Source organism: Tauraco erythrolophus, chromosome Z (genome assembly GCF_009769465.1).
Source record: "Tauraco erythrolophus isolate bTauEry1 chromosome Z, bTauEry1.pri, whole genome shotgun sequence".
In the NCBI taxonomy this organism is placed as follows: domain Eukaryota; kingdom Metazoa; phylum Chordata; class Aves; order Musophagiformes; family Musophagidae; genus Tauraco; species Tauraco erythrolophus.
In genome coordinates this window covers 53,360,459-53,374,749 of record NC_141496.1, presented here as the reverse complement: position 1 = coordinate 53,374,749, position 14,291 = coordinate 53,360,459, and the positions used below count along the sequence as shown (strand labels likewise).

Below are 14,291 nucleotides of genomic sequence, written 5' to 3'. Positions count from 1 at the left end.
CTTTATGAGGAAAGGCTAAGAGAGCTGGATCTCTTTAGCTTGGAGGAGACTGAGGGGGGACTTCATTAATGTTTATAAATATGTGAAGGGTGACTGTCATGAGGATGGAGCCAGGCTCTTCTCACTGGCATCCAATGACAGGACAAGGGGAAACGGATATAAGCTGGAACATAGGAGGTTCCACTTAAACATGAGGAAGAACTTCTTCACAGTAAGGGTAACAGAACACTGGAACAGGCTGCCCAGACAGGTTGTGGAGTCTCCTTCTGTGGAGATGGAGCTGTTCAAAACGCGCCTGGACGCGTTCTTGTGTGATCTAATGTAAGTGGTCCTGCTCCGGCAGGGGGACTGGACTAGATGATCCTTTGAGGTCGCTTCCAATCCCTAACATTCTGTGATTCTGTGACAGGGAGGGAGCGAGGTTAAAAATAAATGGTCAGAGCTGTAACTATCTTATAGGAAGACTAAAGGATCTCACTCTTCTTAAACTGACTAAGAAAGAAAATTAGGAGGAGGTTTTATCACTCTATGTAAATATCTTTGGAAATTCCAGCTACTGAACGCCACTTTACACTTCAGGAACTCACAGCTGCAAGCTTCTTAATGCATTTGACTCTTCTGTGCAATAAATCCCTGGAACCTTCAACCTTTAAAGTTCTCCTGATCACTTGGATTATTTAGAGCTAAACCAGAATACTTGACACAGAACTGAATTAGTCAAAATCATGCATTCAATCCATGTATAACTGCATAAAATATGTAACTCTTCAGTATCTTGTATATCAGGCTGAAAAATGTAATGGTTCCCCTGGCTTTGAAATCTGCCTATCACTAGCAGATGGGTGGGTGGGAAATAAAATAGGCTGATGCTGGAAGACTCCGAGAGCAGGTTCCTTTTATGGACTTTTTTGCCTAAATTCCTTTTGCTTTTCTGGTCATTTGCTGAAGTACTTAGCCACTCTATTTATCCTAAATTTACACTTTACACACAGCTGCCTCCTACAACATTCTTTATTCTGACTTCCCAATCAGCACTCTGTTAAACACTGTTCAAAGATTAGTAACTATGCAATAAAGAAAAACATAATATATTGGGCAAGTCGGTTCACTATCATCTCCTGCTGATCATGGAAGAAAGAAGTACACACATGACGTGTTGTGCAAAAAATGGTATTTTGTAATCTGATAATATTATTACAAGCGCAGACACCTTAGGCACATACCTGATTCCACATGTGATGAAACAAACAAGCCTTTCCACTCCTGTATGAGGATCTTGGAAGAGGCTATAATTAAAGAGCCTTGCCATGAGAAATTGCTTTTGTGAATTACAAAAATTGCTTCTTATCTTGTGGCAGAAAAAAAGAATTCCTTACAACAGACAAAGTAAGTTGCCCGTTCAGAGACAAAAAGACAGTTGGAATAACGAATTAGCAGAGTAAGAACTGTAAAGGAGTTGCATTTTCTAAGGGAGAAGAAAGTCAGCTGTGCTTCAAATTATTGAAAAATTTCAGTACATGTACACCTTAAATGATTCACCTTGTGGCATGATTGTCTGGGTCAGTCTGGATCCAGCAGTAGGCGCAATTGTGTTGCAGTGGATGTTATACTTCCGGCCTTCAATCGCAATTGTGTTTGAAAGACCCAAAAGGCCAAGTTTTGCAGCACTGTAGTTTGCCTGACCAAAGTTCCCATATATTCCTGCAGCTGAGGATGTCATAATTATTCTTAGAGGAGAGGAGGGGAAAAAAAAGAAAAAGAAAAGTTTAATGATTTCTTCAAGTTTTTTAATTCTACACAACAGCATTTTCCAGCTTTGGCATTATATTCTTTATATGCCACAAAAAAAAGTGTGCAAATAAGAAAACATTATTTGTTGGTTTCGGTAACAAACATATGCCTTTTTTATCTTTGATAGCAAACATCTGACAAATCCTGAAGCTTTGTCATAGTAGCAGAAAACTAACAAAAAGTCATGAGCCTTTTTGAGTCATATTGCACAACTGGAACAGACATTCTCTGACAATAGGGTACAGTAAAAAACATATTTTCTTTTCATGTTTTAACTGCACTGCAAGTGGCGTTGTTCTTACAACTCACAAATGGCTTCAGGGGTCAGAAGAAAATTATTTTATTGAATTACTATTGAAAATTACTTCACCTTAATATCTACCTAGTAATATGTGAATTCTTACAGAATTCATGCTCAAAGAATTCTAATGTGCGTTAAAAACATGAAAAGTCTTGCCCCTTGCTGTCCCCTAACATTACTGCTCTGGAGATGACTGAACTGCTCACAAGAAAGCTCTAAAACCACTGCAGTTCATAGCTTAAGTCAAGAAATCATTGTGCTGCATGTCTTCTCATAAATTGGAATTCAAAAGAGAAAGGTCCACACTTTCACCTTTATAAAGAATCTTATCAGAATCTGTTCCAATCTACTGTAAACAGACTGCACAGCCAGGACCAAAATCTATTTAATTTTTATTATAATTTGTCTCACTGGCAATAATCCACTGTTTTAAATCTAAATAAAGAGATGTGTTACAAGTACTGGCTTAATATGATGAAGATGAAAAAAGCTGCAAAATCTACACAAAACAGGCATCTTGCAGATGGCACAAATCTAAACGTAAACTGCAGAAGCAATCACTACCATTGTTACCTAGGCAAACACAGAAAAGGAGCCAAGGGAAGCATTTTCATAAATGGATGCAACTCCTAGACTTTAGCCCTGTATTCTGCCTGCTGATCTCTTCCCTTAGCCTTACAGTTCAGTTCCCTGAATGAGAATGAATGTCATTTTGGTCACTGAATGACAAAGAAGCTCATACAGCTTTCAAAATCTGGGTACGTTTTTACGATTACTATGATCACGTCAGTGTTTTGACAAAGAACAACAAAAGTGAAAAAATGTAAAGGTCTGAATTCACTGCACAATTTCAATTAACAGTAACACATACCAAGACAGATAAAGAACACCCCCACAACTTCTAAAACAAGGACATTTGCCCAATGGGGAAGGGAGGGGAAAAGCAGCCCCAAACAAAAAACCCAAGACCCACAAGCAGCACTGCATGTACCTGTCACTTGAATAAGAAGGAGAAGGAGAAGAATCCCTCGGACTTGCAGTAACATACAAGTAACAAACACTTCTAACCCATCCTCATTAAAAGAAACAGTATTTCTGTTTATCCCAGGCTCCTGTCCGGGATATTTACATCTACATGGAAAAAGCCTTTAAAAATTTGGCTGGGGAGGCAGACAAGGAGGGCAGAACCGAAAGGGCAAGGGCTCACACGTTTAGACGAATTTTTTTTCATAAAAAAAAAAGAAAAATTTTTACCTGCCAAATTTCTGATTTTTCATATGATCCCATGCAGCTCGGGTGACCAGGAACGATCCCCTCAAATGAATTCTATGAATTATATCTAGGAACAAATTAATGTTGGTTTAAAAATTCCAAGATTTCGTCTCCCAGCTTGAAATATGCCATTCGTTTCTTTGTCATGACAAAAAACTGCACTCTCTTCACACTCTCAAACTGTTATTAAAAAAGTGGTGGGCCTTTTTTTTTTTATTTTGTTTTCCCTTTTTTATAGATCATTTTGAAGTGCTTTCTTGAACATGAACTGATCATCTGTCTCTTGGATGGGCTTCTCCTGTACAGAATGCACAAGTATTCAAAACTTCTGCGCTTAAGCACAGTCAAACAAGGACTACAGAAGCTAGATCATCTTAGCAAAAATCTGCTCAACTGGCTTATCACCACCTATTATTTCACAGAAAGTTCCCCCTGTTCTTCTGTCCCTTGGCACATCAGCTTTATTTCCTCTGTTGTTAGTTCTGGGTCTTTTAAGCCTGTTTAGCATTCAGCCAGTCAGTGCTGGTGCTAGGAATGTGTTCTGCTCACAAAAACTATTGTGTGTGTGTGTTTTACATGGCTCTTTTTTGCATTCCACTCAGCAACTAGGAGTGGCAGCTAAAGCCTTTATTCCCCTTTGGAATTACATACACCTACTAGGCATTGCAGCACAGATCTGGTTTGCAAGCTGAACACAAGCAGCTTACCACTAAGCTTTCAAGGCAAAAGATAATCCTCTCATCTTCAGACAGCCTTCCTCGCCTCTCTTCTTCCTTGTATCAATGGGAAGAATGCAACTTTCACACAGTAAGTACATTGCAAAGTTTATCAACTCACCCCAATCTTCATCACTTATCCGAACAAATGAACGGTCTCTTAGGATCCTAAAATGCATTATTAGGAGAACAAACAAAACAAACAAAACATTAACAGGTGTTTATATAAAAGTGACAGCCCAGAATCAGAGAGGAAAAAATTTTCAGGTTTACTCACCCAGCATTGTTTATAACAATATCTGGGGGGAAAAAAAAGTAAAATAAAAAAAATAAACTAAGTGAACACACTGATAAAATACAAGCTTGTTTCTATTTTTCTCCCACTTCTAAAAATATATATAAACAAGAACACTGCACACAAATATCATAGTACTATTCTATAACTCCTTGTCCCAAACAGTGGAACTCTACTACTGGACAATAACTAAGACAAGACAAAATGCTTCAGCACAAGCAAGCCTCGGCCTGCCAACAGAACAAAGTCTGACAGGGAGATATAGCTGAGAAGTGCTGGCTACCTAGGAATAGAATACTTGCAGGATGCCGCCATCCTGCACAGTTTTGCAGCTTGCTTTGAATTCCAGAGTGCTCCCAATTACGCAGTTTGTGCCACTGTCTCTGCTGCAGTAAGCCCAAATGATAACTGAAAGAACGTCACAGTCATAGAGCCACTAAAGCAACCTGGATCATAACAATTTTTTGTCAAATATTTAATTTTGTTCCTGTTGACTTTGATCATGCGTACTTTAAGCCATTTAACCCTGAGTTAATATCACATAAACATCACAACTAAATAGTGGTAAACATATGGTAAAGAGGAACGTTACTCGTTAGATAAAATACCTCAAGCTTTACTTTTTTTTTAATTTGCGTTAAAGCATTTTGATCTTCACGTAGGCAAAAGAGCTTCCAAAACATGAGAGAGCACCTCTGACTCTTCAGCAACATTATTTATCCCAATTTTATGCAGTTAGTTATCATACCTGATGAATTCTGTGCTTTGCGACAGAAATTGTTAAACATTACTCCACAACTGAAGTACCAAAATTTTGAAGGGCAGGAAAACAAGAATTCTATATCAAGCTTTTAACTTCTGCTAAAAAGTACCAAAAAGACAGAAAAGTTGCCCATTCAGATTAGAAGTGGAAAGCCCCTGATTTAGGTTTCACTAACTAAGGGCACCAAAGGTTGCTGAGTTCTACTGTTGTCACACTGTACTTCATGCACTTCTTGTCAACTGCATTGTTTATAATGGCTCTGCACTTGCAAATGAGTTACAAGAAGGATTAAGCAACTGTACCTATCCTGCCAAAAGCCTCAAGTGCTGTCTTCACAAGCTTTTCACCATCCTCCACGGAATCTATAAGAAAAAAGTATGAATTTTCAAGTAAAATGAACTGGACACACTGCACTTCCAGGTTATTCAGAACTAATTCCACATAGCTAAGAAAAATAAATCGTATACAACCCCAATATAAAATAAATTCAAATTCAGCCACTACTTGCACATGGCCTAAAGCAAATCCCACACAGTAAGTCTAAATGGCACGTTTGCCATTGCAAGAAAAACAAGAAGCAAAACAAGTAAGGATCACCTCTTCCCATTTTGCCTCTGACAACTACAGAGAGGCAGTTTCTTAGTGTTTCACTGCTGAGAAAGCATATGAAAGAAAATGGCATTACTAGATGAGTATTAATTTAAAAAGCAATTTATGCACTTGTTTTTAGTGTCTCTGTCCCCCTACTCCACGTGACATTACACCAATTTAATTCACATAATATTAGCAAGCTGGCAGTAGTCCTTTATTAAGCAGTGTCAACTTTTCATTCAACACACCCACTATTCCTACAGATAAAGCATTACACTAGTCTGGAAAAATAACATACCATAATTGGGTACTGCTTTCCCTCCTTTTGCTCTGATTTCGTTGACAACTTTGTCAGCAGCTGAGGAGCTCTTGCCATATCCCTTGAAATCACCTCCAAGATCATTCACTGTGCATCACAGAGAAATTAATTTTTCATTGTTAACACTCAGACTTCATAGCGCCTTCTATATCATGCTGGAAGTTATAAGGAGTATTAATAAAACCTGCTGCATTTGTATCCTACTGAGAATCTCTGATGACTAGAGAAGAACAGTAGGTCACTTTTTTTTTTAAAGTAGTATAACATATGGTATAGTTTTTTCAAAATAACATGGGAAACTGAACTTTTTTTTCCCCAACTTGCTTGCCCTGCAGAGGCTACCTCACCAATTGTGTTATTGTAGTTCAGAGATGAAGATTAAGATTACATATCAATCACAGGCGATTAATTCTGGTCTTTTGTCAAACTGCTATAGCTACTGCATGAACTGTAAACAAGACTGAGAAGACTTTGTTCCTGTTTAATAGAGTAGCTAAAATGTTACAAGTAAACTCCACAAAAGAACAGATCAAGAAGTCTGAACAATGGGAGAAGAGCCTGCTCTGGAGTTTCAGATCCTGCTCCTGTAGGATAAGAAGGCCACCTGACAAAGAGCTTTGTTCCCAGACTGCTTTCAGTACTGGGGCATGCATCAGTCTTCACAGCTGCATTGTATCATCAACTCAATTTGGTGCATTGCTCTGTTTGCATGTACCACAGCTTCACAGAATTCATCAAGGGAACAAAATACCCTAAAAAAAAAATCCATACATGTTATATTTGGATAAAATTTAAAAAAAATGGTAAGAATTATGTTTAAATGGGTGCAAAATAAAATTGTAAGGAAAACAGAATTGACCCAGATTTACATGCAACATCGGTATTTCGCTAAACACTCTTTTGCTAGGATGAACTCCAACTTTGTGCCTTCTAACTTCTTCAAAGTCCTCAAGAAACCAGCCATAGCGAAATCTACAAAATACGGAAGATATTCTTGCTAGTTTTTGTGATAAACAGCAACTGTAAGTCTGCTGTATCATCACAAAAGATAATAAACCCATGTTGTGCCCCTTTCCCTTCTTTTTTTTTTTTTAAACAACTTTCCATGTAAAGAGGAACGTAGCTTGCAAGGCACATGATAAAAATCATTCTCTATTATTCAGACCAAGAAAGTCTCATCTGGAACCCTGTATTCAATTTTGTAGACAGCACTTCAAGAGAAGTGTGGGAACACTGTAGAAAATCCAAATGAGTAAATGAAAATGCCAAAGCCCAGAAAAAGTGAGCCATGTAAAGAGCAGGAAAAAAAAACCACCAAACTAACAAACAGAAAAGACCAAACCACAACAACAAACCAAACCCAAGAATCGTCTATCCTGAACCTGGAAGAATTAAAACAGAACATGATGACATATTCAAGTACGCTAACAGACTGATTTAAAAAAGAAAGGAAACAAAATCTCCAAGCTAAATAGATCAATATCTAACAGTTCAAACATGCAGGTAGCAAAATTCAGGTGAGGTACTAGGGATAATTTCCAAGTGCAGTGAATAGGCAACATGGGCAGACTGCCTCGGTCCGCAACATCAAAGGTCTTTAACATGACATTAAAGAAAAGCGAGTCAGGAACAGCATTAAGATTTCTAATCTGTCCTGGGAAAGAAGAGTGGACAATTTTGTGGTAAGTATGTACACAAAAATATTCAGTTAGTCTTGTTAAAACATTACAACTCTCTACCAAAAACACACTTACGCATGTTTGTTCTCCACTTCAATAGTAATTTGCCAACAAAAGCTTAACTCAATATTTGGGAAATTTTCCAGAGGCAGCAAAGCACCTTAGGCTGAGCGCAGACACTAACAGAGTTGATACAGTACACAAGAAATAACAGAGCTATTCTAGGCTTCAAAAATTATAAAATAATTCTGCAAGTGTGACAGAGTAATTTTTTTAAAAAACAAACAAACAATGGATAAATAACATTATTTTAGGATCAAGCTTTACATCATATAATCTCCAGTTGAAAACACCCAGTAGAAAAGAGTCAGAGACTGGAGCAGGCGTGTCATGGCATTGTTATAGTCTGAACAGCAGAGAAGAATTCCTCTAAGGCTATGAGTGTGTTATCACGAAGTAGTGCAGAGCAGCAGAAGCAAACCTGTGGAGTGAAACCGTTGGTGCTGAGGACCTGACATCCACAGTAGATGTTTTTTAAAAAAATAAACCAGCTCATTTCTTGCTGTAGTCTGGTGCCACAAACCAAACACACCTTTGAAACAAGTTAGCTGCACTGCTCAGCTGCATCTTCCAGTTTGCTTTTCAAAGGAACTCCACTCACACACTTCAATACCATCCCACAAGGCAAACAAAAACACAAATAAATATAAATCTGGAGAAATGCTTGCTTCAAAAGCAGGACTCTAATCTAAACTAAAATGGCAACGCAGAAGAGTCCTCAGGTAGACTGAAGAGGAAGAAACAATAGCGTCTGGACATAATAAAGGTTGCAAAACAAAAACAAAGCATTCCCTTCCTCCTGCTTGGACCTTTTTTTTGATGAGAAGCATAAAAGAGATAAAGCATGACAAAGAAGGTGGTAGCAGGCAGCCTTTGTGTGGTAAGAAAAGGGAGGGTTCCACTTGGGTCACACTGGTCAGTCTAACCATGCCGACAGCAACTCCCTCGCAACAGAGGGTTGTACGCGGAGAGATGTGGGACCGGGCAGAGAAAGCTCCCATGTTGGGACCCACTGGTATTCCTCCAGCTAGAGTATTTGATCACTGTTTTTACAACGTACCTTCATTTCCGTAACTTAAAAACGGGAACTTATTTTAAAGAGACAAGATGCAAGTCTCTTATTTGCTTTAGTTAAAAAAAAAAAAATCAAATCTTTACACAAGTAACTTCTCACCTCTTTGAAGTCGGAATCATAAGAGAACAAGAGTATGAAAAACAAATACAAGCACGTAGAGGTAACTGCAAAGCACTACTATAAGAAGTGCAGTGAGGTGCAGCCTCCAAAGAGAAACAAGATGTTTCCCTTACACAAAGTCAATTCTTAACTATTGATTTAGCTATTGTGCAATAAGGCCATGAGACAAAGGAGTATTAGCTGTGGTCAGGCAATATAATACATTTTCTTTCAGATTGTTCTGGAAAGTCAGAAAACCACTAGCTACACAGAATCAATACAATTAAACATTTGGGCTGCTTTAGTGACCTAATTTTTGTTAAATAAGAACTTGAGATGAAGTATTCATGTTCCTAGTAAATAAGGTAAGTATCAAAGGTGGCAACTATCAGGAAAAAAACCTACTTTTTTTAAGTCACCTATACACAGACTTCTCACATTTAATCAATAAACTAGAAACGAACAATTTTTATGAAATTTTGCAAACTGAGATTGAGGTTTTTAGTTGAAAGCTACTAAAATCAGTCAGCAAGCTCTTGTCCATAATCTGTTTAAACATTTAACTTGAACTCATCAACAATACCTGTACAAATTCATTCACAGGCAGCCAAATGGCAATGCCAACTGGCAGAGAGTGTCCAATAATACAATTTATCCTTCAGAATTACCTTGTGATACAGCATTTTGCACAACTAAGTACTCCCCGAAGAAGGTTCAGCCAAATGGCTATGAAAATATCAGAAAACCCTTAGTGAGAGCTACTTGGCACTGTCATTGAGACCAGATGGCTCTTGTGCTGCAGAAACAAGGGAGTGCACTTTCAGCACATTCTGTGTTTTCTGGAGGCTACTGACAGTGTGTTACATTCCAGTAACTCCTTTCCTAGGAGAAGATACTAGAAGATACATATTCACATTTTCAAACGGTCATATTAATAGTTTCTGAACAGTATTCACCTAGGACAATATCCTCTCTGGCCACAACTCACTGTAAAGGTTGGTGTGCATGGATGAAAGTCAAGCCCACAAAATGATCTGATTCAAATCAGCTTTCCAGCAAAGATAAGCCCTTGGACAAACTTGAGCAACTCATTTCATAAGAATATAAAGCTTAGAAGCAAAATTTAAATAGCAAAAGATACGGCAGATAACAACTAAATAAAAAATTATTATCAAGGTTACTATCAAAAAGGGCACCGGCAGCTGAATGCAAGCTACGTGAAAAAGCAAAGGTTATTGCCTAGATCAAGTCAGTTAAAATAAAACTTACCAACTACTGAAGCTCCTCTTTCAGCAAAAGCCAAAGCATATGCTCTGCCCAAACCTAGTTTCAAAAAATAAAAGAAAATAAAAAAAGAGTCAATTTGTCTCCTGAATCTCAATTCAGAGAAAAAGCCACACAAAAATTAGCTGCAAGAAGAAAAATGCACCAAATCAACACAAACACCTCAAAGGTTCAAAAGACACTATATACCCCAGGAGTTTAAAGTTTCAGGTAAGTTCGAAACAAAAAAGTAAACAAACAGATAAATTGTAGACAAACCTCCAGGCAGAGGGGGGAAAAAAAAAAAATCCCCATGCTTACTCTTTGTTATTGCACTCAACGAAACCATCAGGGAAAGCTGTCTGCTGCCCAGTTTGCACTTGTGATAGAAAAATACATTTGCAAGGCAGAAAGTTTAATGTCTTGATGTAACCTTGAAGAAGGAGGGGATGTTTCATGTTAATTAATTACATTATAAGTGAATAAAGTACTTCCCTGGTTAAAGTTAGACTTTAAAGCTAGACTTCAAGATTCGAAGAAGAAACAACAAAATTTAACCGTAACTGAAGATGTACTGAGAAAACCCCTCCAATTATTCGGATAAAAAGGAATTACTTAATATCACAGTTAATCAGATGCACCCACAGTTTACCTATCATAACAGAACACTTATTTTGCCTCGCATACAACAGCTAGACTTTTGCACCTTTACTCTGGCTTAAATTCTAGGTGTGTTATAGATTAGTTATTTGTTACAACAAATGATTTACAGAGATATTATCCATTGTACCAGTCAAAAGCTACTGAAATCAATGATGATGATCCTTTTTTTCATTCTAAAAGAAACTGAGATTTGAATGATCAAAAGATGATCAAAGACAGGAAAAAATTTCTCAGAGTGCAACAGTACCTTGCCTCTCAACAAAGTATACAAAGCTACCTCTCAAAACTGAAAATGGGGGGGAAAAAACAAAAACAAAACAAACAAACAAAAAAACCCAACCAGAACTGTTTAGAGTGTTTTGAAACACATTAATCTCACGCCCACAAATTGGAATTTTTCTAAAGACTCCTACGAGCCTCTGCAATGGAGAGTGTCAGACGTGAGGGGCAGATACATCCACTGCCTGATGTTACTCAAGTCCAAGAATTTTTATTTTTTTTTTTAAAAGCCACATAACTGAGAAGTGCAAAAAACCCAGACCATGTTATATGTGCTGGTATTCTGAATTGGCAAGTAAGGACTGAATGCTTAAGAATCAAAACTAATCTTAAAAAAAAAAAAAAAATAAATATAAATCAATCACCTTGAATTGCATAAACAATGACAGTGCTGCATTACAAGTAGGAGCAATACTTCACAAGGGATTTGCTCAAAGCGAAAAGAAACTACTGTATTTTTAGATGCTTATGTATGTGAAGACAGGTCTCACTTTAAAACAAATTAGTGATCCAGATGTTTTAGACAAATTCCCAGCTCTGATCTGTTCACTGGCATCCAATTCAAAAAAAATCAATGTCAACAAACAATGCTATTAGCAGTACAGTCTAATTACAGCACAGTAAACTAAATAAAAGCAAAACAAGAAGTAATCTGAAGTTAAGAGCACTTCCCTTTATTTTGAGGGAAGATTAATCAACCCTGTAATCAGCCCTTTAATCAACAACTTATCAAAAAAATTATTGTGAAATAACACATCCAAAGATAGTTTTCTCTGTTAAGAGACCATTTTCAAGCACCCTAATACTAGAAATACAAGGTTCACTGCACCCACACGTATGACAAGCAATTTTTGCTCCATGCAGTGCTTTCTAGAAGCTTTGTTATTGCCTAAGTGTCTTTGTTTTGCTGTTACCTAAGGTCTTAATCTGTTCTTCAGTGGAACTTATTATAAGTTAACTTATTATAAGTAAGGAAGAAATTGTTCACTCAGAGGGTGGTGAGGCACTGGAACACGTTGCCCAGAGAAGTTGTAGATGCCCCATCCCGGGAAGTGTTCAAGGCCAGGTTGGATGAGGCTTTGGGCAACCTGGTGTAGTGGAGGGTGTCCCTGCCCATGGCAGGGGAGTTGGAACTAGATGATTTTCGAGGTCCCTTCCAATCCTAACCATTCTATGATTCTATGATTCTATATAGAGAAGCATATAAACACAGCTCTGGTAAAAAAATAAAAAGCACCATGCAAAGATCTGGCCTGAATTAGTCTCAGGTTTGTCACCTTCAGGTGGTATGAGGGGACTGTTCAGTGCCTTCCACAAAATCTTTTGATCCCTCTCTGCAAGACTTTACATAATCTACGTCCCCAAAATGACTCCTCTGGCTAAGTGCAGCTCCACGAAAAAAAAAAAAAAAAAAAGCAAAACTTCACTGTGGGAAGGCAGAACTTTCTTAGAGGATGGCAGAACAAGTTCCTTTAGCAGCTCATCACAACTACAAACTTGGCCTCTCTCATCCACACTCACAGCTCATATCTTCACAGGAAGTAGCAGAGTAGGCAAAGGTCAAAGCATGCATTCAGAGGAAGAAGAAAAAAAAATACAAAAAAAAAACCCACACCCAAACCAATCCCACGCCACAACAACAAATACAAAAACATTTCCTGGCAAAACCGAGCATTCCACTGCAGAACCACCTTCCCTGGAGAGGCCGGGCCCGCAGCCCACCAACAGCACGGGCCAGCCACCCCGCCACACTTCCACCTCCGCGCTGCCCTCTCCCCCGTTCCTTCAGACCGCCTCCCGGGAGCAGGCAGGTGCCGGTCGGAGGCACGCGCCAAAGCCCTGCTGGAACAACGCTGCCAGACCGCACAAGTTACGAGCGCCGGTCGCCAGTTCCAGGGCCGAACTGCAAAGAACGAGGATACCCCAGCGATACGTGGCGCAGGACAGCCATTACGGGCTGGCACGAAGCGGCGTTCCTTCTCTCACGTATTTAAGGAGCCGGACGCACGCACCCGGCGGCGGCACTGCCGTGCTCACTTTCAGCAGCGGTGGGGCTCAGATCGAGCCGCCGCAGCTTCACAGCCCTGCACGCAGCGCGGCGGTAACCCCTGCACAGCCTTGGCACCACCTCGGCGGCCCTGGCGGCCGAGGGCCGGCACCTGACAGGGCCGCCGCGGGGCCCGCCCGCCGCCGCCGCAGCGGGCGCCTGGCGCGCCGCGACTCCGTCCTGCCGCCGCGCCTCTCCCTTCTGCGGGGAAAAACCCCTTTGGAACAAGCGAAGCCCCCACCGACGCCCCCCGCTGCCACCGCAGGGCACGGGGGGACCTGCCAGGGCCGCGGGCAGCGGCGGCTGCGGGGCTCCCGCCTCGCCCGGTCTCCCGCTGCCAAGCCCCGCCACGGTCCCAGCCGCCTCTCCCGGCGGACGAAACACAGTGGGACGGGACGGGACGGCGCTGCTCACCTCCTCCAGCGCCGGTTACCAGCACCACCCGCCCGTCAAACCTCAGCCCGCCCGCCATGGCGCTCTCGCTCCGCTCCGCCGCCCTGCGCTCGCTGCACTACGCTGCCCGCCGGGCCGGCCGCCGCGGGGACGGTAGGGACGGGCGGCGGGGGCGGAGCGCGCGTCGGCACTGCGCATGCGCTGCCGCCTTCCGGGGCGGTGGCTCTGGGCGGCAGCGCCCGCCCCGGCGGCGCGGAGCGGGGCGGGGGCGGGAGCGCGGCCCCGGGGCGGCGGAGGCGGAGGCTGCCAGGCTCCAGCTCCGCCTGCTCCCTGCGTTTCCGTAGCCTTACAGGCGAGGCGAGGTGAGGCGGTTGTGAAACGCAGGAATTTCAACCGGCGAGCTCGTCTGTCCGCTCCATAACAGGCGCATCCTCGGTGTCTAAAGAGGCCGTGTCCGGGCAGGGTGGATTTCAAGATCAGGCTGCCCGAATGTAGACATCACGCCTCCGTTTAAAGTTATTTCTTTATTTACTTCTTTCGTATTAATCTAATATGCTGTGGGGTTTTTTGTTTTGTTGTTTTTGTTTTGTTTTGTTTTTTTCTTCACTTAACTATTTCCCAATCCACATTACTGCTTTCAGCTGTTGCTTCCCTGGTCGTGGGAGTTCTTTAGATTGAACAATTC

At 40.9% G+C, this 14,291-nt stretch overlaps 1 protein-coding gene across 1 annotated transcript in view; it reads right to left on the bottom strand.

The window, feature by feature from the left end:
- HSD17B4 (hydroxysteroid 17-beta dehydrogenase 4) overlaps positions 1-13,685 on the bottom strand; it is a 71,800-nt gene extending 58,115 nt beyond the window's left edge. Inside the window, exons 1-8 of the mRNA XM_086628708.1 lie at positions 13,628-13,685; positions 10,231-10,284; positions 6,028-6,135; positions 5,441-5,500; positions 4,358-4,379; positions 4,202-4,248; positions 3,347-3,431; positions 1,540-1,727 (exon numbers count right to left, since the gene is read on the bottom strand). Of these exons, the coding sequence (XP_086484834.1) occupies positions 1,540-1,727; positions 3,347-3,431; positions 4,202-4,248; positions 4,358-4,379; positions 5,441-5,500; positions 6,028-6,135; positions 10,231-10,284; positions 13,628-13,685 (622 nt within the window). The remainder of the gene's footprint in view (positions 1-1,539; positions 1,728-3,346; positions 3,432-4,201; positions 4,249-4,357; positions 4,380-5,440; positions 5,501-6,027; positions 6,136-10,230; positions 10,285-13,627) is intronic.
- Positions 13,686-14,291: the final 606 nt, after the last annotated feature.